The 22,916-nt window shown below is 40.9% G+C and overlaps 1 protein-coding gene across 1 annotated transcript in view; it reads left to right on the top strand.

The window, feature by feature from the left end:
* LOC124858416 (neural-cadherin-like) overlaps window positions 1-22,916 on the top strand; it is a 176,702-nt gene that overhangs the window by 113,237 nt on the left and 40,549 nt on the right. The window contains exons 16-23 of the mRNA XM_047350454.1: window positions 5,620-5,763; window positions 7,226-7,509; window positions 8,017-9,625; window positions 10,353-10,446; window positions 13,764-13,948; window positions 14,883-15,112; window positions 16,535-16,812; window positions 22,365-22,579. Coding sequence (XP_047206410.1) covers window positions 5,620-5,763; window positions 7,226-7,509; window positions 8,017-9,625; window positions 10,353-10,446; window positions 13,764-13,948; window positions 14,883-15,112; window positions 16,535-16,812; window positions 22,365-22,579 — 3,039 coding nt within the window. The remainder of the gene's footprint in view (window positions 1-5,619; window positions 5,764-7,225; window positions 7,510-8,016; window positions 9,626-10,352; window positions 10,447-13,763; window positions 13,949-14,882; window positions 15,113-16,534; window positions 16,813-22,364; window positions 22,580-22,916) is intronic.

Here is a 22,916-nt window from a genome sequence, read left to right on the forward strand (position 1 = left end):
TGGTTTGGGCTGCCATATCATGGCATTCCCTTGGTCCAATACTTGTGCTAGATGGGCGCGTCGTTGCCAAGGACTACCAAACCATTCTTGAGGACCATGTGCATCCAATGGTTCAAACATTGTATCCTGAAGGCGGTTCCGTGTATCAGGATGACAATGCACCAATACACACAGGAAGAGTGGTGGAAAATTGGTTTGATGAACATGAAAGTGAAGTTGAACATCTCCCATGGCCTGCACAGTCACCAGATCTAAATATTATTGAGCCACTTTGGGGTGTTTTGGAGGAGCGAGTCAGGAAACGTTTTCCTCCACCAGTATCATGTAGTGACCTGGCCACTATCCTGCAAGAAGAATGGCTTAAAATCCCTCTGACCACTGTGCAGGACTTGTATATGTCATCCCCAAGACGAATTGACGCTGTATTGGCCGCAAAAGGAGGCCCTACACCATACTAATAAATTATTGTGGTCTAAAACCAGGTGTTTCAGTTTCATTGTCCAACCCCTGTATGTGCCACTTTTTGGTAGATCTCCTAAAATCCACTCAAAGAGATAGAATTTTGAGGTTGTAACTTGGCACTAATATGAAAAGTTTAAGGGCTTTGAATAGTTTTGCAAAATAATGAATGGCTACTACATTGTGTTTTAGGACATGGTGGTATTCAAGTTTTTCCCAGGAGACTGGAAGTTTGATGATTGCCCACCTTTTAATTTAAGTATTTCAATACAGGCTCTTATTTTGTTGACAGACTTTTTCTTGTTATGTGTCAATGACCAGACTAAATTCATAATATAGAGTCCTTTGGGAACATTCTCATAGATAGAACGAAGATGCGACATGAGGGTATTTGCTCATTTTGACTAGTATTCCATCTTTGGATCATACTTTTATGTTTTGTTAGGGGTTTCAAAGAAAAAGACATGTTAGATGCTCCTAATTTGCATTAAGTATCCTTGTTTTCAACCTCATCAAAATGTTAAGCAGGCCGTTTGACATTTTGTAAATCTAAAGGGAGCATTTTATTGCATTGCTTGTCTTTTTAACACTAGAACTCCCAGGGCTGTCAATTTGACAGTTATGGAAGTTTGACATCAGAATCAGAATCAGAATCAGAATCAGAAAAGCTTTATTGCCAAGTACGTTTTTGGACATACAAGGAATTTGTTTTGGCGTAGTCGGTGCAATACAATACAAATTAAACAGTATAAACATATCTACAATATAATATAACATGCCATAACTATGGTTTATTAAAACTCTTGTCTTCCTGGCTTCCTGACGTTTTCTAAACATGTGTCTTGTGTATTCCTATGTCTCTATTTAAAAAAAAAATAACAAAGTAAATAAAAGATCTAAGTATTTCTACCTCTAACTACCACAGCCGCTATTTTGACGGCCCTATTATTTACATTGATATTTTTTTCCCGCGGCTGAGTATACGCGTGAGCGTTGCCTAGCAGCCGCCACTCTAGAACGCAGTCTGAGAAGGAGATTGTTGGCATCCTACAAATGGCTTCCAGAAGGATATTTTCTGCTCAAGAGGCATTGGAAATGCTTCAAAAATGACATGATTGTGATTCTGGGGTCGAGAGGGATTCTGACGGCTCTTGGTCAGCATTCAGTTCCAGTGACAGCGGGTCAGAGAATGAGCCTCCCCCAGCTAAAAAACACGAGTCGTCCCATTAGCAGGAGGTTGTGGCGCATTATTTCAAGGTAGTAAAAGACTAGCCTATGTAACGATTTTAGCATTTTAGGCTATAGTTTACAGATTAGTAAACTATATAAACTACAGCAACAGTGCCACAATTAGCGCAGGTTCAGAGACAGGGAGACGAGCCAGGTGCCCAGTGCCCAGCTAAAAACCCAGCAATCCAGCTCACTGGCAGGAGAGAAACAAAAAAAACAAGGTACTGATAATGGAAAAAGAAATAAACAATAAGTTAGGTCATAGATATATTAGCCCAGTAACAACAATCTATTCTGCGCTTTACAGCGTTTTCATCACATGAGGAGCGCACACCTGGGAAGGAGGAGGAGCTAGGAAAGGATGGCGCTGTGTGGACAGTAGTAGGAGAGGAAGAAAGTAGAGGGAGGCGTCAGAGCCAGAACGCGTTGACAGAGCGCCAGATCCAAGATGCCCAGACCGCGTTCCTCTGCTTGGAGGACGCCGAAATGCTCATCCATGTTCAGGGCTGCAGTGTGGCTGAGGCCCGCAGAGTTTTAGGAGATGATTCCTCCTCGGACATGAATGTGGATGAGCTGAAGGCATTTTTAGCACTAGTTTATGTCCGCGAAGTGAAAGGAGGGCGTAATATGGAGCTGTCCAGCTTTTGGTCAGATTAGTAAAGCTTTTTTTTTTAAATGTACCCACTACTCTGTATTGTTTTTTAGTACTATTTATAAATAATAATAAAACATAATAGGTTTTGATCAAATACTATTATTAATTCTTGTCAAAACCATAATTCAGATAAATCTTCTTGATACATTCAGAATTGTTTTTGAGGAATCATAGGTGGACAAACAAAGAAACACAAAGGACTGAATGTTTTTGCCAAGAAATATGCTGAAAGACTAAAACTTTTGTGTTTCTACAACATAGTAAGGCTGGCTTATTTTTGTGGAAACAAAAAGCAATAACAGACAGATTAGACTTCTGCCTGCTAACCTTCTAGATTTTGTTCCCCAACTAACCAAGATTTGTCAAAGAACACAAAACATCAACATGTTTATTTCATTTTAATTCAGTTTTGTTTATATGCCACCAAATTACAACAAATATCCTCTTAAGGGATTTCACAGGACAAATAGGTTTAATTTATATCCAAGTTAATATTTAAATCAAATCAATCCTGTTCTTTCCAATACAATTCAATCACATAGGCACAATCAGATTCAGTTATAGTACAGTACACTCAAAGTCAGTTGACTATATCATGGCCACTTTATTAGGTACACTTCACTACTACCGGGTTCCATTGCCTTTGCAATAATTCTTCATGGCACAGATTTAACAAGGTGTCGGAATCATTGCTTGAATTTCAGCAAGTTGTCTTCACTACATCTGGATGCCTAACTGCATTGATTTGGCGTCATGTGATTGACCGAGTCACTATTTGTTATAACAAAAAAAATATCAAATACAGTATGCATCCCTAATAAAGTGGTCGGTGAGTGTATAATACCAACTGTAAAATTATTTTTAAGGAACATTGACATTCACATTAGAAAAAAAACAACAACAAAAAAAAAAAAAACGGACTCTGCGGTCCAGCTCACCCCAAACCATCTCGATTGGGTTCAGGTCCGGTGATTGTGGAGGCCAGGTCATCTGGCGCAGCACCCCATCACTCTCCTTCTTTGTCAAATAGCCCTTACACAGCCTGGAGGTGTGTTTCGGGTCATTGTCCTGTTGAAAAATAAATGATGGTCCAACTAAACGCAAACCGGATGGAATAGCATGCCGCTGCAAGATGCTGTGGTAGTCATGCTGGTTCAGTATGCCTTCAATTTTGAATAAATCCCCAACAGTGTCACCAGCAAAACAACCCCACACCATCACACCTCCTCCTCCATGATTCACGGTGGGAACCAGGCCTGTAGAGTCCATCCGTTCACCTCTTCTGCGCCGCACAAAGGCACGGTGGTTGGAACCAAAGATCTCAAACTTGGACTCATCAGACCAAAGCACAGATTTCCACTGGTCTAATGTCCATTCCTTGTGTTCTTTAGCCCAAACAAGTATCTTCTGCTTGTTGCCTGTCCTCAGCAGTGGCTCCCTAGCAGCTATTTTACCATGAAGGCCTGATTCACACAGTCTCCTCTTAACAGTTGTTCTAAAGATGTGACTGCTGCTAGAACTCTGTGAGGCATTGACCTGTTCTCTAATCTGAGCTGCTGTTAACCTGCGATTTCTGAGGCTGGTGACTCGGATGAACTTATCGACCACAGCAGAGGTGACTCTTGGTCTTCCTTTCCTGGGGCGGTCCTCATGTGAGCCAGTTTCTTTGTAGCGCTTGATGGTTTTTGCGACTGCACTTAGGGACACTTTCAAAGTTTTCCCAATTGTTCGGACTGACTGACCTTCATTTCTTAAATAATGATGGCCACTCGTATTTCTTTACTTAGCTGCTTTTTTCTTGCCATAATACAAATTCTAACAGTCTATTCAGTAGGACTATCAGCTGTGTATCATATCCACCTCCTGCACAACACAACTGATGGTCCCAACCCCATTTATAAGGCTTGAAATCCCACTTATTAAACCTGACAGGGCACATCTGTGAAGTGAAAACCATTTCAGGTGACTACCTCTTGAAGCTCATCAACAGAATGCCAAGAGTGTGCGGAGCAGTAATCAAAGCAAAAGGTGGCTACTTTGAAGAACCTAGAATATAAGACATATTTTCAGTTGTTTCACACTTTTTTGTTCAGTATATAATTCCACATGTGTTAATTCATAGTTTTGATGCCTTCAGTGTGAAGCTACAATATTCATAGTCATGTAAATAAAGACAACTCTTTGAATGAGAAGGTGTGTCCAAACTTTTGGTCTGTACTGTATAGTGCAGTGTGCTGTGTATGTGCCTTTCGTTTTAAACAGATTGCGTCAGTTTACATTCACACCTTGGATTTGAATTCGAAAACTCGATCTCTTAATCTGATTTATTCCACTGCCATGATCAGAAACCCAAAGTATTCCACAGTATGAAAACAGCTCGAAGATTTATTGGTGTTCTGTTTTCATTTATTTATTTTTGCTCTAGGCCTCTACTTTTTCAAGTTTTAATTGTCAGTTCATTATTTATCCTGAACAGTTTTTGTTTGTATACCATATTCTGTGTGTGACATTTTAGCAGTTAAAAAGTCTCAGCCTGTAACTGGAGTGATGTAATATGACATTTGTATTCAAGAGTGTGTCTTTTGCCTGTATTTGTGAAGCTGGTATTAGGTGTTGCAGGTGATGTTTTGGAGCAGTAAAGCCTTCTCTCCTGGGTTGGCAGGGCTGCTTAGCATTTACAATGAGTCTTGGTTGTGTCTACATATCTTCCACATCCAGGAGGGCTCATCTGCACCACAAACATTACCTGTCTCTTTGTCACCCCTGTGGGGAAACACCAAAAGGAACGGGGAAATGTAAAAACAAGCCAAGAAAATAAAGCTGTGTGCCACTATCATGATCTGTTACTGCAGCGGGTCTAAATTAACATGTCACCAGCAAGCTCTCAGAGCAGATAATTTACTCTTTCTAACTGAAGAAATAAACGGTGTAATGAGGAGGGCACAGATAAGACACAAACACTTGTCATCTTGTTAATATTTAACCTTTCCAGCAGAGAATTTCTGTGTCTTTTCTCTTCAAAAATAAAGGTGCTTCAAGAGGTTTATCACTGATACTGTTATTATCTTGTCACTACTGCTAACACAATCCATATATTTAAATTTAAATCATGGCAAAAATGAATCTTAAAAAAAGTTTAGCTAATCTTTAAGTTGGAGGAAAGCATTAAAAGTTGGTTCTTCCCAAATAAGGAATGTGAATAGGAAAACCTCACAAATGTGAGTGTAGCCCTACATGTTAGTGTTTAATCTTCTGCTGTTCTGTCATTTTTGCAGACACAGCATATGTGAGGGTTTTCATCAGCGACGTCAATGACAACAAGCCTGTCTTTGCTCAGCGCCTGTATGAAGTCGGTGTCGATGAGAATGCAGATGTCGGCCTGGCTGTTGTCACCGTCAGCGCCACTGATGAGGATGAAGGTATGCTTGTTGAAGCAACAGAAGCGATGGAATTCAAAGAGCAGTTTTTGCTCATGCCAGTCCCCTGAGTTGAAGGTTAGAAAAGCAAGCCAACGGCAATCGATTTAAAAGTTATTTTAAAAATGTACCTTGGTTTACAGATTTCTCTATTTTTCACACTTTTCTTTTTCTTGGAGGAGCAAACTTTTTTTGGCAGTCTATCAATCTGTTTTTCATTGAGTCATGTGACAAATACAAACTCTTTCTGCAGAATGGCTTTTATTTGCAGCAGCATGCATAAAGCCACCCTTAAGGGCTGACTTTTCCAATCTGGCCTGTGCTCTATGAAAATCATGTCACAAAAATCAAACTGTGTACTAGATTTAGTAGTCATTTAAGTGCTCAGTAATGCACTGTAGCACATGTGTTCCAAAAAGACTGACATGCTCCACCACAGTAGGTGGGCAGGATTTAAGCAATAAAGCAATTGCTCATCCTTCTTATAGCAGCCTAAGATCCTTTTATCAGGAATGTTTAGGTCCGTTAATCAAGTATTTATGTAGGGTGGGGGTGCAGCTTAGGCTGGGCTGCCACACTAATGATAAATGGCTGTGCAATAACACCGACCCCCAACATTAGAGTTACAATGTGATAGCACTTGTACCAAAGAAGCTGCTCTTAATCTGTCTTCCTTAAAAAATCTACCCTGGGTCTGGTCACTGTAAGCCTGCCAGAACCCTGCGGTAGACAGGGCGAACTCTGTCAGTTATCGCTGTGTTAATAAAACAGATTAATGTATTAACACGGGATTGTGGCCACTTAATCCCAGTAGGATGATTGAAAGCAAAGACTATATGTTCCAAAAGATTATCTCATCTAACATTAAATTGGATCGTCTCCACAGAGGCACAGAAGATAAGTTGAGATATTGACTTCCTCTTTCCCCCACTTCATCCCCGAACCTCAGCCAAGCCCCAAAATAATTCCCTAAAGGACAGTATAAGAGTGCATAATGCTGCCTTCCACTCATTACTTTTCCGGCACTCCTTTTTAATTAGTATCTGATTAAAGCTGAGGAGACAAAGTACAAGTTTCCATTTAATGAAGTAATCAAAACAAGAAAGGTTTACATAAAGATCTACTCATTCTGAAGTCTTGGAGGAAATGAGGTGTAATAGACTTGTGGTTGCATTCTTCTGCTACTGCTACAGAAAGGTTGACATAAAAGTAGGAAAAAGTAAAATACAGAATGTTTCACGATATGTAGATCGGTGAAAACAGATCCAGTCCAAGGTTGTATGAAGTCCTAAGTAGCTTTTCATTTTTGGGCCCAGCTTAAGGCCACCAGCCACCAAAACACCACTGACTTCCCTTTACCGCTGTCAATGCTTTGTCATTTTTGTGTTCTGCACTTAAAACCCCTAATGGTCTTAAAATTTGACTACACACTTCTCTAATCATGTATTTGTAATTTTTGCTACAGGAGCCAATGCCAAGTTGCGCTACCAGATAACATCTGGCAACAAAGGGGGTGCTTTTGACATTGAGCCAGAGGTTGGAACGATCTTCATTGCACAGTCCTTAGACTATGAGAAGCAAAAGCGATACAAGCTGCTGGTCCTCGCCTCAGATGGAAAGTGGGAAGATTATGCCGCCGTTGTGGTCACCATAGTCAATAAAAACGATGAAGCACCTGTGTTTTCTATGAATGAGTACTATGGATCTGTCACAGAAGAGCTTGATGGGTCGCCTGTTTTTGTGTTACAGGTATGAAGCCTCCAGTAAAAAAGCAGGATGCTGTATTCTTTTTCATTATGATATTATCTCGTTAACTTTAAACATGTCCCTTCTTTTTAATGAGCTTCCTTTCTAACGTTGTTCTCAGTGCAAGTTTCTGTGGCAGCTAAGTAATTATTACAGTTTACTATTCAGGCATGTTATTATAGTTTATCTACTGCTGGTGTTTCTATTATATACCATTGCTTGGCATATTATAGAAATTCAATCTCTTTAATTTACAGAGACAGCAGAGAATTCTTGAGCCATAATGCTGTGACACCCACTCTCAAGCAAGATGGAAGACACATGCCTGATCTGAACTCAGAGCTTTAACTAAGCTGGTCATGAGCAGTGGAAAATAATAAATGGGTTGTATAAAAACAGAAGCCAAAGCAAAAGCCACTTAAGTGATGGTTGAAAAGAGATAAGGGAAAGCAGTAATTTAGGTTTGAGTGGGTGAATGAATACCCGTTTTCTAAAGATTTGTTCTTACAGGTTACAGCCACTGACCCAGACAAAGATGCAGACCAGGGAGCCATCCGGTACTCCATCCATGGCCAAGGGGCAGAGTCCCACTTTATGATCAACGATATCACAGGGGAGATGTATGCTCAGCGAACCATGGACCGAGAAGAGCGTGCCGTCTGGCGCTTTGTTGTCATGGCGACGGACGAAGAAGGCGAGGGGCTTACAGGCTTTACAGATGTTATTATCAATGTGTGGGACATCAATGACAATGCCCCAACCTTTGTGTGCGCACCTGATAATTGCCATAGCAGTGTGGCCGAAAACTCACCTCCTGGAACGTTTGTTCTGGAAATGACGGCTGTGGATCTGGACGATGCGGCTGTGGGTCAAAATGCCATCCTCACATACCGGATTACAGAGAATGCACAGAATTTAGACAATGCAAACCTGTTCACTATTGATTACAGCACTGGCACCATATCCGTGGCAGCAGAGGGTTTGGACAGAGAGCTTGCAGATAGCCACCACTTGGTTGTGGAGGCCAGGGATGGTGGCAGTATGACAGGAACAGCCACTGTCACTGTTGTAGTGACAGACATCAATGATCATGTGCCAAAATTTAAGGAGGACTGGTGCGGTGCTCGTATACCTGAGAGCAGACTTGAGGACTCTTCCATCCTGGAGCTGAGTGCTGTCGATCCTGACGACAGTAGACATGGGCAGCTGGCGTTCAGCGTGGTGGAGGGAGATGCAGAGCAACGATTCTACATCGTTAGTCACAAACTGGAGCAAAAGGGCACTCTAAGACTGAAAAAGAAGCTGGATTTTGAGCATCCAGATGAGAAGAGGTTTAACCTCACTATCAGAGTGGAGGACTCCAATTTTTCGAGTCATATCCTCTGTATGATTATAGTAGAAGATGAAAATGATAATGCCCCTGTGTTTACCCCTAGTTCCCACCTGCTCTCCCCTGTACCTGAGGATGTACCAGTAGGAACCAGTATAATTCAGGTCGTGGCCACTGACTCTGACTCAGGCCCTAATGGGGATGTTTTTTACAGCATTCTTCCCCATTCAGACCCGTATGGACACTTTACAGTCAACCGAGGTGGTGTTGTCACTGTCACCAACTCACTGGATAGGGAGACGGTAGCAGGTTATGAGCTGGTTGTCATGGCGACAGACCATGGCACACCAGCGCTGACTGGCAGTGTTACGGTCCACTTACCACTGCTCGACATGAATGATAACGGGCCGGAGCTGGAGATGCTCTACTCGCCGGTATTGTGGGAGAATAGTCCCCCACCTCAAGTGGTCTGGCTTAACGGGAGCTCAACTCTCCTTCACATCGTGGACAGGGACTCCCCAGAGCACGGGCCCCCTTTCCTCATCTCCCTGCCCTCAGTGTACTCTGCTGATTTCCACCTGCAGGACCATGGGAATGGCTCTGCCACGGTCACCGCCCTGCGGAGATTCGACAGGGAGAGGCAGAGCAAATACCATTTACCGGTGGTAATGATTGACAGTGGGCTTCCGCCGATAACGGCCACAAGCACTCTCACCATCACTATTGGTGATCATAATGATAACGCCCATCAGGCAGGGGAGAAAGATGTCTATGTGCATAGCCGCAAGGGTGAGTTGCTTGCTTACCCTCTCATTTCATTTCTTGCTTCTTTTTGTTTTTGCTTTTGCACAGTAGGCAGAGTTTGAGTGAGGGGGGGAAATTGAGGCTACAGCTGAAGGGAAAAGTTATAACCGCTATACCTACTCAGTGTGGTCTGGAATTCATAATTGCTTGCTCACATTTACACTGTGTTTTGTTATGGTAATGATGTCAAATTCCTTCTCCAGCCCTAAGCACTTTCCTTCCTTTCCTTCCTTTTGCCTAAAGCTCATAGGTACATCATTTTATTGCAGGATCATCAGTCTGTGTTTGTCTGTGTTTCTTTTTGCCTTCCAGGTAAGCTGGTTGGGAATATTGGCTTGTTAGTGTTTTGATCCTACAGAGAGCTACATGGCAGTTTTGGTAATTGTGGGTAACAGGAGTGCCGTGACTCATAGAGGCTGCCATTGTTTACCCAGCTGCGGTGCTCTGGCACTGCAGGTCAATAATAACATAATCCATAGTGAGATAGCCTTGCTTCTTTAAGCCCCACGCTCTCTGAAGTGGAGCATCGAGAGCCTATTCATTCTAGCAGTGGGACTCCACAGTTATGAGCATAATAAGTAGAACATAACAAGAATGCAAGGAAATAGAAGAGAGGGATGAAAAGATAAGTGTTGGCATCAGCAGATTCCGTCCAGACTAAATCAATGTGTATGTTTGTGTGTGTGTGGGTGTGTGTGCTTACCTTGAACAGGAAGGATGGGAAATGCAGCTCTAGGGAAGGTGTATTCCCCAGATCCAGATGATTGGGACAACAAAACCTACAGTCTGGAGACAACTGCAGCCAAGTAAGAGCTCAGTGTTAATTGTAAATAATTTTTCCCTCTTAAAAGTTATTGGTATTTAAATTTACCACAAAGGTTTAAGTGCTAAACCAGTAGAGCTTCCAAAAAAACCAGCCAAATTTGCAGAATTTGAAAAAAAAACAAACTGATGTGCAGAGTGATGAGCCTCTATTTCACCAACAAGACTTCTCTGAACGATATCACGTGGTTTAAACATTGCTAACCAGTATTTTCCACTCTTCAGAGGCAATTTCCTGCCCTCTACTATATCCAACACTTTCCATTAAGTTTTTAATCACTGTAATCTTCAGTGATTGTTATTCTGGAAACTATAATCATACTGAACAATCACAGAAATCTTGATCAACTTGCACAATGTTCAGGGGCCTATACAACCACGTTGTAACTACTTCAGGGACCTTGGGCTGTTATTCAATGTGAACACTTTCAGAATCAGATTAGAAATACCAGTTGCATATTTGTTTTATTCATACCGCAACTTCTAACTATCACCATGACAACTACCAAGCCCTTTTAGGACCTTCTGGATCCGAAGACATTTTTTTTCTTCTCTTTTCCTTCCTTTTCTTCTGCTTTTTTTCCCTACTGGCAATACTTTTCTCCTTATTGTGTTTAAACTGAGTCCTTTTTAGCATTTCCTATTTTGCCTAGCATGAGTGATAATTATGAAAAAATAGATTAATCTATCTGTCCTTCTGTCGGCCTGTCTGTGCATCAATCCATTTGTCCCTTGTCCATACATCTATCTATCCATCCATGCATACATACAAACATGCATATGTTTTTACAGGTTTCATATTGAAAGCCGGATCACAATAGAGAAATTGTCTAAAAAGAACTGAGATTATTGAAAATCTTTGTCTGATCATATGAACAGTCAGAAATTTTGTGTTGCAGTTCTGAAGAAATTAAAATAGATCTATCCTAGAGTAAGTTTGAAATATACCTGAGTAACAAGAGTACAAACTAGCATCTGGATTTCTTTCCCTCCATATGTCTAACAGTTTTAAGTCTCTCATAAACTTATGAATTGTAACTCTACAATTATTATGTGATTGATCAAGTGGATCAGTCAATGCTAGGATTAAGTGCACAATTGAGGTCTCCCCTTATTAGATGTAGCCCCTTAAATGATGCCAGCGTTAAAAAAAGCTCATTATAAAATTTTACATTGGCATTGGAACCATATATATTTGTCAAAATTAGTTTTTCTGATAAGAGGGAACCCTGAATAATTAAATATCTTCATTTTTTATCCCTGATCACATTGTAAACCTGAATGGGACAGATTGGTGTATTAGTGTCATCACCCCTCAAGACTGGGATATAAAAGTTGCTGTGAATATATTACCCATCCACCTCCTCCTCACAGACAAGATATCATCATTAGGAAGATGAGTCTCCTGCAAGAATACATTTTTTGAGTCCATTTCCTTTAACTTGTTCATAACTTGTTTAACTTTTTGAAGTCTTTGAAGACCCCTACAACTCCAAGAGACTAATTTGAAACTACCTCCCTGAGACATCTAATAGTTTGGCAGAATATTCATCTTCTAATGTGGCTTTCAGTTTCTCCTTTCGGGGCACTGCAACACCAGTTGCAGGAACAAGCAACCAACAACTATAACTTAAACTTATCCCCCCACATCCCTCCCCCTTCCATTTCTGGGAAACCCTTTATCACCTTGTGACGCATGTATGGGGACCTCTTCAGAACATATTGTTCAGGCCCCTGCCAAACCTTATGTAACTGATTTCCTAAAGCTTGATTTACCGTAACCCATTCTCAACTAATAACATAGGTTTTATAGCTCATATAGAGCTCATAATACAGACAACCTTTGGAGTACAAACAAACCAAATAGGCTAATCCCTGTATTATTGAATATCAATATGAAAAATAGAATTTTGAATCTTATCGACTATTATATGCAAAGTTAGTTCAAGAGTTATGGTTATCCTTACATCAAGAACTTTCACATTTGAACAAATACTCACTCACCCTAATGAATAACTCAGAGTAAAACTGCATTACAACATTCATAGTCTTTTTGCATAGAAGAAAAACGGCTGAAATTACTCAAATAGTTATTTGTGCTTACTCAAGGCTTAGTTGTATGTTCGTTCTCTGCTGGAACAATATTTCCTCTGACGTACGTCATCACTGCATTTGCATCAGTAAAATCCTCTTCCACCCCATTAAAAGTGATATGAAGCTTTGCTGGGTACATGATGCCAAAGCGAACTCCCTCCTTGCTATGAAGAATCCACCTGATGTTATTGAAAGCAGCTCTAGCTTTAGCAACGCCCGCTGTATAGTCTGGAAACACAGCGATGCTTGTCCCGTTGAACCACAGGGGTCCCCTGGCGTGTGCACGACTCAACACCTTGACGCAGTCCTGGAAGTTATGAAGCTTGGCGATAATGGGTCTTGGATTGCCGTCCCTCCTCACAGGCCCCAGGGTTCTGTGCAAGCGATTCACAAGAACCTCTTCATCCTGTTGCTACACCTCTTTTAGCAGTCCTGCTACCGCAGTTGTAGTGCTCGTGCCATTTCCTTCAGGCACTCCAAATATTCGGATATTACACCTCCACATCCTCACCTCCATATCTTCACCTTTTTTTGTAAGCCCTGTCACCTCTGCAGATAAAGCTTTTCCTGTAGTTTGCAAAGCAGTTACTTCGTCAGCCCATGCAGACAATTCTCTTTTCACTTCTTTTACTTGAGCTTTCACATGTTTAATATCGGCATGTAGTGAAGCCACAACGGTGTGTGTCTCCTGGTTTAACACCGCACTTAGCTATTATTGAGGGATGCAAAATCAGCAACACTTTTCTCATTTCTGTCTTTATTACTTCTGCGATGTCAGCTTTGAGCAGAAGCAGGATGTCAGACTTCAGTGTTTCAGCGCTCATCTCCAGTCTGGGGTCCGGTGCGGTCGTAGTTAGCATCGAGGCTATGCTAAGCTGTACCTTAGCCGGCTAATAATTTTTGTTTTTCCGCTGCTTCATAGCCATTTGCACCCCACTTCTGGTATATTCTACTTAAACGTGTGTTCACAAAATAGATTTGTTGTAGCCTGTTAAAGTACCAAGCACATTGAAACTTAAATTCAGAAGTTTGACAGGAGCCCGAAAAACCCATGTCCTACTCCACTGCCTGCAAGACAGCGCCCCTACATAGAAAATGTATAGGAACTTAAGTCTGTTTCTATTTTAGCTCGCAGAAATGTATCCTAGTCACTTTCCCTGTTCTTTTCCCTCTATTCTCTTTCTGGTAACTGTTCTGCTCTTTTTAGATATTTCAGTGTGAATCACAGTTCAGGAGTGCTGACAGTCCGACAAAACACTCCAGCAGGCAGCTATTGGTTAAGAGTTGGGGTGTCTGATGGGGTGTGGCCCGACGTGATGTCAGGAGTCAGGGTTCATATCAGGGAGCTAGAGGAAAAGGCCATTCTGTCGTCTGCCTCACTGCGTTTGACAGGTAACGTGTGCACAAACACATTCTCACCTGATTGAACATATTCAATTCTAATTCTAAATCTGTTGGTGGCAGCTTTAGAATCAGTGGATGGAAGCTGCAATGTGATGTAACCGTACTGGTCGCTTTGCCACCCCAGACCTAAAAGTCAGAAATATATTGAATAATGAAACTTTTCGATAGAAGAAAGCTTGCTCTTTGTTGACTGTGGTTAATTCTGTTTGGCCACTGATGTTGAACGTGACAGCATGTTCCACAAGTCTGAATAAATTAGTACTTTTCATTTAATGATTATCAAGTTGTCAATCCAGTTAACACCTAAATAACAGGCTGTCAAACTATCCTTTTTCCCTCCATCTTGTATTGTTTAATATTTCTAAGCTTTGCAAAGCAACCACTCACAATGCTCATGCATAACAGTTTTCTCATTCTACTCCTTCCTCTGCTGCGGTTCTGAGGTTCATGTTAGTGTATTCATTTTTCTGGCAGTCTCTCAGATCAAATCTGTTATAAAGGTCATTCTGGAAGTGTCAGGTAAAGTCCTTGACATTTAAAAAGCCATTCAGCGAACAGAGTCAAAGGCTGCTATGGATGCCTCTGACTCAGAGTTGTTATCATGTTTGAGAGATTAAAGATGACTGCTCACATTTTGCAGGTGGGTTCCACCCCAAACGTGATTGATTTTCCAGTCCTTAAAAATGTTTTGTACAAGGCAGTTTGTCAAAACTCTGGCCTCACGTCAGTGCGGAAAAAGACTCGGGGCTCATTCATGTCATGGACGACTTTGGGAGGAAGTGGATCAATAGATGGAGATGTTAGGCTACCATTTGTGTTAATGGAATAAGGAACTTCACAGACTTTGATCAACTCTGCAGCTGTCATTGACGAGTAAGTAGTTCCTATGACATGAGCCTCCATTCTCTTTGTCTCCCAAAAGGCATTACAGCGAGAGAATTTATCGACTTGAACGTCGAGGGGAAAAGTCGACTGGAGGCGTTCTGGGACTTCCTGTCTGAAACCCTGTCTGTCAGACCAGGAAGTATCAACGTTTTCAGTGTAGCAGACAGAGAGGCGAGAATAGTGGACATCCATTTCTATGTGCTAACCGATAATGGCTACTTGCGCCCAGAGAAACTGCACAGTGTCCTAGCAGCACATAAAAAGAAGGTATGTATACCATCCTGTCAGACCGATAGAAATCACTGTTCATAAATCAAGTGATAAACCTGGGAGCTTGAGGGAAAGAGATAACCAAGCTTTTTATCTGCCCTTTCATTCTCACATTGAATTCTATTGGTTTTACGGGCTGACCCTGTCATGTCTATTTGTCTCTTATTCAGTTGTTGTCAGTGTATGTCTTCCTTCTGGAACAACCTTTCTTCCACATTCTTCCTTCTACATCAATGTAACTATCCTGCCACTTTAACCATTAATCTAGAGGCACATTCTTCTTCACTTTTGCATTTTATGTAAAGTTAACCATACTACAGTGCCCTGCAACATTATTAATACCCCCTGACCTTTTTCACACTTGTCACCTTAAAACCAATATGTTATGTGATGGTCCAAAAGAAACTAGTGCAAAATTTTGAAAATAATACATGGTTTCAATATGTTTTACCACAACTCTGTAAAGTGTGGCATGCATATGCAATCCATATTCTGAAAGCAGTAATCAGAGAAGCAAAAAAGGATGCCCATGATAAGTATGAAGGAGTTATAGAGATCCACAGCTCGGGTATGAAAATCAGTCGACGGGACAACTATGAATCATGCGCTTGACAAATCTAGCTATCATGGAACAGTGGAAAGCCATTGTTGAGCGAAAACCAGAAGTAATGTTTAAAGTATTCCAAAAGTCATGTAGGAGACACGGCAAATATTATAAGTTAAAGAAGAAGCTCTGGTCAGATGACACCAAAACGGAGGTTTCTGGCAAGGTTTGGTGAAAAATCTACCTCTGTCCATCTCCTTGAACACACCATCCCCTTGGTGAAACATGTTGATTGCAGCATCATACTGTGGGGATATTGTTCCTCAGCAGATGCTCAGAGTAAATCAAAAGATGAATTGAGTTTAAAACAGGATTGTTCTAAGAGAAAACCTGGGTTCTGGTGCAAGACTTCAAAAAATTGACGGTATCCCTCCAATACGCCTGAACTTTAGGTGTTAGAAAATATTCCTCTAGATGTTTAAAGTGGTTAAAGACACAGCAAAATGCTTGTAGCTGTAATTACAGCAAAACATGGTTCTACAAAGCTTTGACTTAGTAAATATGGCTAAATACTTGCACACCATAGTTTGGGGGTGAAAATGTTTTAAAACCAGGCATTATTTTCTTTTCTAGTTCAGAATTATGCACTATTTCGCGTTGGTCTGTCACATAAAATCACAATAAAATACAATAAAAGTAGTGGTTCTGATATGACAAAATGTGAATAAGTTGACCACGTATGATTTCTCATTGCTGTATATGACTTTGTTGGAAATGCCACTAAAAATCATCTTGGATGCAAATCCCTGTTATCTTCACAAACAATTATTTTAATTCCTGTTTTTCTTTCTCCTCTCTTCCTTTTCACACTGCAGCTGCAGTCGCTCCTGCGTGTAAATGTGAGCCAGGTGCAGGTAGATGAGTGTGTGCGCGCTGACTGTAAGACATCCGGCGGCTGCTACACACAGTTAACCGTCAGTGACTCACCCACCTTGATAGACTCCGGTGCTTTATCTCTGGCCTCAGTGAAAGTGACATCTTCAGCCTTGTGCGGCTGTGCTGCTAGAGAAATGACCCACCGGACATGCTCCTCCTATCCCACTAACCCCTGCCTCAATGGAGGGACATGCATCAACATGCAAAATGGGTACAGGTGAGGGCATAGCAGCAGTTAGAGTTCAAATAAAAATGACTCTTAATTCTGTCAATATACAGGGTCCTCCACAATTATTAACCCTCCCGGGTGAAGATGTGTAATTAGCCTTAAAGTAAATTCATTTTTATTGCAGCAGCTTTATCTCACACTGATTTATTTAAAGAACCTTTAATTAGCATTTTGGGTATTGATCAGTGTGGAGAAAAATTCAACTTTAAGAAAGACTATTTTTACATGAAATCAAGTGTACCATAACTATTGGCACTCTGTTGGTAATGCATTATACAACTACCTTTCACCAGTAGGAAAGGCTAAGTCTTCTACTATAACATTTTACAAGATCGGAATAGGGATGAAATGATTACTGGTTGGTATGATTAGTATGATAAACATTTCCTATTTCAAAATTGAATAAACAATAAAACTTTACACTGCAGTATTCAAAACTCCAAAATTGTGACTACAGCATCTCAGATGCTCAAATAAGGATATTTCCAAAGAGCACTGGATGTTAAATGTAGTTGTTATTTGGACTTCAAAATGCATAAGGAAGGCTTTTCAAAGCTGTTTTTGTCTTCACTCCATGGAGAAAAAACATGAGTAGTCTACTGCTACTGCTGCCAAATAGCGATCAATGAAAAGTAAGGTGACTTGTAGCTGGATGTTTGCAAATATAACCCTATAATGTTCTTATTCATCTATAAACAAAACATTAAGAAGTACTCTTTATGCTCTTCTGCTAACTGTTTTTTCCAATTCTTGCTCTGTCTTTTTTTGTTTTTTTTTTATTTGCAAGTGACTCCTGCAAGTTGCTTCTTTGATAGCCACTATTATTATAAACTCCAATTCCAATGAATGTGGGATGTTGTCTAAAACTTAAATAAAACCAGAAGACAATGATTTGCAAATTCAGCTCAACATATATGCAATTGAATACTCTGCAAAGACAAGATATTTAATGTTCAAACTGATAAACTTTATTGTTTTTTGCAAATATTCACTTGTTTTGAATTTGATTCCATTTGAACACACTCCAAAAAAGCTGGGACAGAGGCAACAAAAGTCTGGGAATATTGAGGAATGCCCAAAAGCACTTGTTTGGATCATTCAACAGGTAAACAGGTCAATGTAAAACAGGTGAGTCATGATTGGGTTCAAACGGAGCATCCCCGAAAGGCTCAGTCATTCACAAATAAGGATGGGGCAACATTTACCACTTTGTGAACAACTGTGTGGTCAAAAAGTCCCGACAGTTTAAGAACATTTCTCAGTGTTCAGTTGCAAAGACTTGTACATTGCATGTGATGGTGTACCCCGGGTACACCGATGAATACCAGACAGATATTTTGGATCCTAGGATGCTGGGTGGTGGAGCATGTCTTGTGCCTGCACTGGGGCGGCTGGCGGGCTGTGCTTCGCCTGGAGCGGTTGGCCTGCCCGGCCCACTTACCCAGCTGATGCATGTATGGGAAGTGTAAGGGAGTGTACGACGTCCATTGTTTGTCTTTATGTTGGGTGTGTGGGTGTGATTGTTTTTATGTGTACGGATGAGGGTGGAAATGTGTGCTCGCGACTGTGTGTACCTGTTTTCTGTGTCAGGTTGGGTCTTGGACTGCTCCCTCTCCTGGATCAGTTTAGGCCCCCCATCAAATGTGGGTCCTATTTCCTCCCTGCCTCACTAACTGCCGGTGGTTGGTGACTCTGCCCACTGGTGTACTTGTGGTTCTTGATGTCCAGTGCTGGGTGCTTTGGTGTGTGCAGGCTCACTCCCGGGGCCAGGAACCCTGGGCTTTGTTGGGCCTTTGCCTGGAGAGTGATATGTCCAGGGGTGTCGGGTCTCTGGGTCCATCGCTATTTCATCTGCTCTGCCGTAGATGGCTGCCAGCTGGGCCTGTGGGCTTGTTGCTGCAGTTCCCTGGGGCTTCTGCACTGTGGCTACTGGGTGGTTCCTCTGGGACTCTCCCCTGCTCTTCTCTGTGGAGGTTGCAGTAGTCCAGGCGACGGTTGTCCTGGGGTTCCTGTCTTCTGGGGGGCCTTTGAATGTCTATGGCTCGGATATCCTCAGAATCTGTCCCGGGTCCTGGGGGGCAGGTCTGTGGCTCCTCATACTCGCTATTTCATATTTTTATAGAGAAACCTTCTATACACAAGTGCACTCACACTCAGACCCACTGGTGTTTAAATTCAGGTGTTAACAGATACACAAATATTCTATATTGAACCGCATTTACCACTAATTACATCTTGCAATCATACACTTTTGGGAAAAAAGCTGTTATTATGTATGTTTCTGCAGGTGTATAAACAAGCAGGGCATTATCTTATAATCTCTTCATCCTTCTTTCTCTCCTCCATTCTTTTCTCCTTCTCTCCCTTTTTCCTTTTTGCCCCACCCACTCTTTCTTGCTTCTTAATTTTTCCATTTCGTTTCTGTCTCTGTAACAAATGAAATAATCCCAAAGCAGTTTCTTTTATAAGTTATAAGTTTATAAGTTTTCTAAGTTTCGTTTATAAATATCAAGCAGAGCATTAAAGGGTTAGCTGTAATGCTCCACTTGTGAAACTAAATCTGTTGGGCTTCTTCTTGGCACTCAGGCAACAATTCTCTCCTCTGCCAGACAGGACACGGTTAAAAAAAAAAAAAGATATTTTGCATCCTTCTTAAACTAATAGCCTGAATGACCATCCATGTTCGACTCTCTGGCAAAGACCACCATATGTTTTTTAATAAACTTGTAATTTAGATAGTTTTTGACGCCATTCACTTTAACAAGGTGTCCAGGACCTTTGAAAGAGAAACAGGCACACAGCATCACAGATCGTCCACCATAATAAACTGTGCATATTTCTATATATGCATCCATCCTTAATACCAGACTCTCCTCATCATCAATTGAAGAAACTCAATCTTATTCTCATCTGACCAAAGCAAATGATTCCAATTAAAATCCCCGCAGTCTTTAACTTCATTTAGTTATGTTTGTAATGGTCGGACAGAAAAGGCTTTTTACCGGCGTTCCTTCCAAACAAGTCAGAGTGTAGATAGTGCCTAAAGGTTGTTATGGACACTTTTTGATATACTTTTAAAACTTTTTCAGTTTGATAAGTGGTGAAATAAATGTGCCTTTTTGTTGGGTTAAAATGTTTCTCTCAGGGAACCAGGAAACCATCCATCCATTGTCTATACCCGTTTAAGCCATACAGGCTTCTAATGGACATTGAGCAGGCCGATACACACTCTCAGATCTAAGGGCATTTTCAAGAGGCCAATTAACATAACATACATGTTTTTGGAATGTGAGAGGACACTGGAGTACCCAGATAGAACCAATGAATGCATGAGGAGAACATGCACTTTGTAGAAAGGCCCCGGTTGAGATAGCGAAGACAGGGCCTTCTTCCTGCAAAGCAACGTTACAAACAACTGCCGTGCTGGGCAGTTAAAAAAGGAAGTCAGTAATACTAATTCAAAGTTACTTAACACTTAAAAAAGAAAATTATACTTTACAAAAATGTAATAGTTACTCTACATTTATTTTTTAAGAGTTGTTAGGAGTGACAGATGGTGCCAGTGATTTTTTTATAAATAATTGTACTCAAATTGAAAGTTGGATAAAAACAATGTGAGATCAGGACCCTGCTAGAAAAGTAAAATTGTTAAGGCTTTAAATATGGTGGAAGATGTTGAATGTTTTTGTTTTTTCCTTAAATGTGTATTAGGCGATAAACAAAAAGCGTCTTTTCATTTTTAAACTCTAGTCACTTTATTAGGTACACTTTGCTTGTATTGGGTTGGACCCCCTTTTCCTTTCAGATTTACCTCAATGCATCGTGCTTTATGCTCCTGGAAGTTGATCATCATTTTGATCCAGTCTGGCCATGCTCCTCTGACATATGACATCAACCAGGCATTTTCATACACACACTACTGGATGTTTTCTCTTTGTTGGACCATTCTCTCAGGAAACCAGAGAGACGGTTGTGTCATCTGCTATTTGTGTTAACAGGCAATTGAACAAATGTACTTGATAAGGTGACCAGTTAGTGTATATCTGAGGGCATTAAATACTAATCTTAACTATCGATTCATTCTTGCAATCATAATAAAATCTCCAACTCTAAGTTTAAAAGGCTCTGAGGGAGTCTTTGGAAGAAAAAAATGCATGCATTTTATTTCACACTCTTTCATCACACTCTAATGCCCAGATTAAATGTAGGGCAAAGAGATTATTTAAATCTATCCCACACTTCTGTTTGCTCACAACTTTGCAAAATCGCATTTAATGCCATTCATGTGAATGTGTAAAAAAAAACATGGTCACACACCTAATGATCAGAGATAGCATGTGCACAACCATGTTTTTGTTTTCATTATATTTGAAATATTCTCAAACCTTTGCAAACTCATGTTCTCCAAGACATATGTCTCCACCTCAGAAGAACTACATACGACCTCACGTTATTTTCAGTCCATCCATAAAGAATCCAATTTTTCCTCCTATCCCCTGTTGAGGGAGCTTAAACAGGAAACCTCAGAAAGGAATCAGAAGTGAGAATAACAGGCCATGCCCTCCCTGATTTGGACCTCTATTGCTCTCATGAGTCACATGAAAGAACAGTGAAAGATTGAGGTGCTCTTTCACTGCCTATCTTGTGCATATGTATGCAAAAGGCTAAGCCGCTTCTTTTGCTGCATTTGGATCAGTATTCCTCCCATGTGATGTCCCTCTGCACATAAACAGCAATGTGAAAAACAGCCCGTTACAGCCTCAGTACACACAGCCTTCTTTAGACACTGCATGAAAATAGATGGCTTTGACATTATCAGCAAAGCCAGCTTGTCTCACATGCCTGCAGTAGAGAGGACAGGCTGAGATCAACCAGTCCCCTCAATCCTCGCCATCGCTGTGATTGAAAGGGCTGCTTCTCATCACTGCATGTATCTCTTTGTTTTGTGGCGCTTTTTTTGTGTAATTTCCAGTTTGTCTCTGAGCAGTGATCTTTAGCGCTAACACTGTAATCAAAGTAGATAAGTACAAAAAGAGGCAATCTAGCAAAGTGTGTAACAGCCTAAGTGTGAGCAAGGGTCAGTACAGGAGAGTGGGGGAGAAAATACTTCAGAAAATCAGTGATGGTTCGACACATTGAAAAGTGAGAGAAATAGATTTAATTATCTCATAACAAAGGGGACATGATGTGCTGAGTCTGAACTGTCTCTGGGGAGTTCAGCTCAGACAGCTGTTAAAGATAAAGAATAGACCAGAGTAATGCTACGTTCATATCTAATTGATTTAATGTAAAACTGAATATTCAGGGCTTTGTCACTAATGCAAACAATTGATAGATAAAAGTGCTCTGCTCGCTGTCTGTTGACAGGCAGCATGTTCAAACACAGTCAGACCTGCCTGTCTGTGTGAATCAATAAGACTGTCACGTACAACAGAGACAATGCGAAGATTTGTGAGAGCTCAAAACTGAATGACACTGATTGTTTCTTTCCACTTGTTTTGTCCTGATTTTTCACACATTTTCCCTCCTCTATGCTACAGGTGCCAATGCCCCCCACAGCTCGAAGGGCCAGACTGTCAGCAGACGAGACTTAGTTTCCTTGGTAACGGCTACGCCTGGTTTCCTCCCATAAGACCATGTTTTGATAGCCATCTTTCACTCGAATTTATGACGGAGGAAGATGACGGACTGCTGTTGTATGCAGGCCCCTTGGCCACTCTTTTACCAGGGGATAATGAAGACTACATTGCCATAGGTAAATAAATAAATTAAATTAATAAATAAATAAAAATCAGTAATTAGATGTGTGCTATTGGGCTTCTGGGCTCTAAAACCTAGAACTTAATTGTGTGTGTTGATTACAGGGAGATAGTTAATTAGCAATGAATATGAGTAAAGCTTTAGGTTTTTGTTTACTTCTGAGACATATGAGCTCTCACTCAACTGAGTTATACATCTCTAAACTCAATATCATGCTTTAAAGACTAAACACCTTTTCTAATAAATATGTCAGCAATACTTTTTCATAAGCCCCTGAAGTCAATATTATACCAGCAGTTAAACAATTGAAAAACCTTTAGTTATGTATTCAC

The sequence above is a fragment of the Girardinichthys multiradiatus genome, chromosome 2, assembly GCF_021462225.1.
Source record: "Girardinichthys multiradiatus isolate DD_20200921_A chromosome 2, DD_fGirMul_XY1, whole genome shotgun sequence".
Lineage (NCBI taxonomy): Eukaryota > Metazoa > Chordata > Actinopteri > Cyprinodontiformes > Goodeidae > Girardinichthys > Girardinichthys multiradiatus.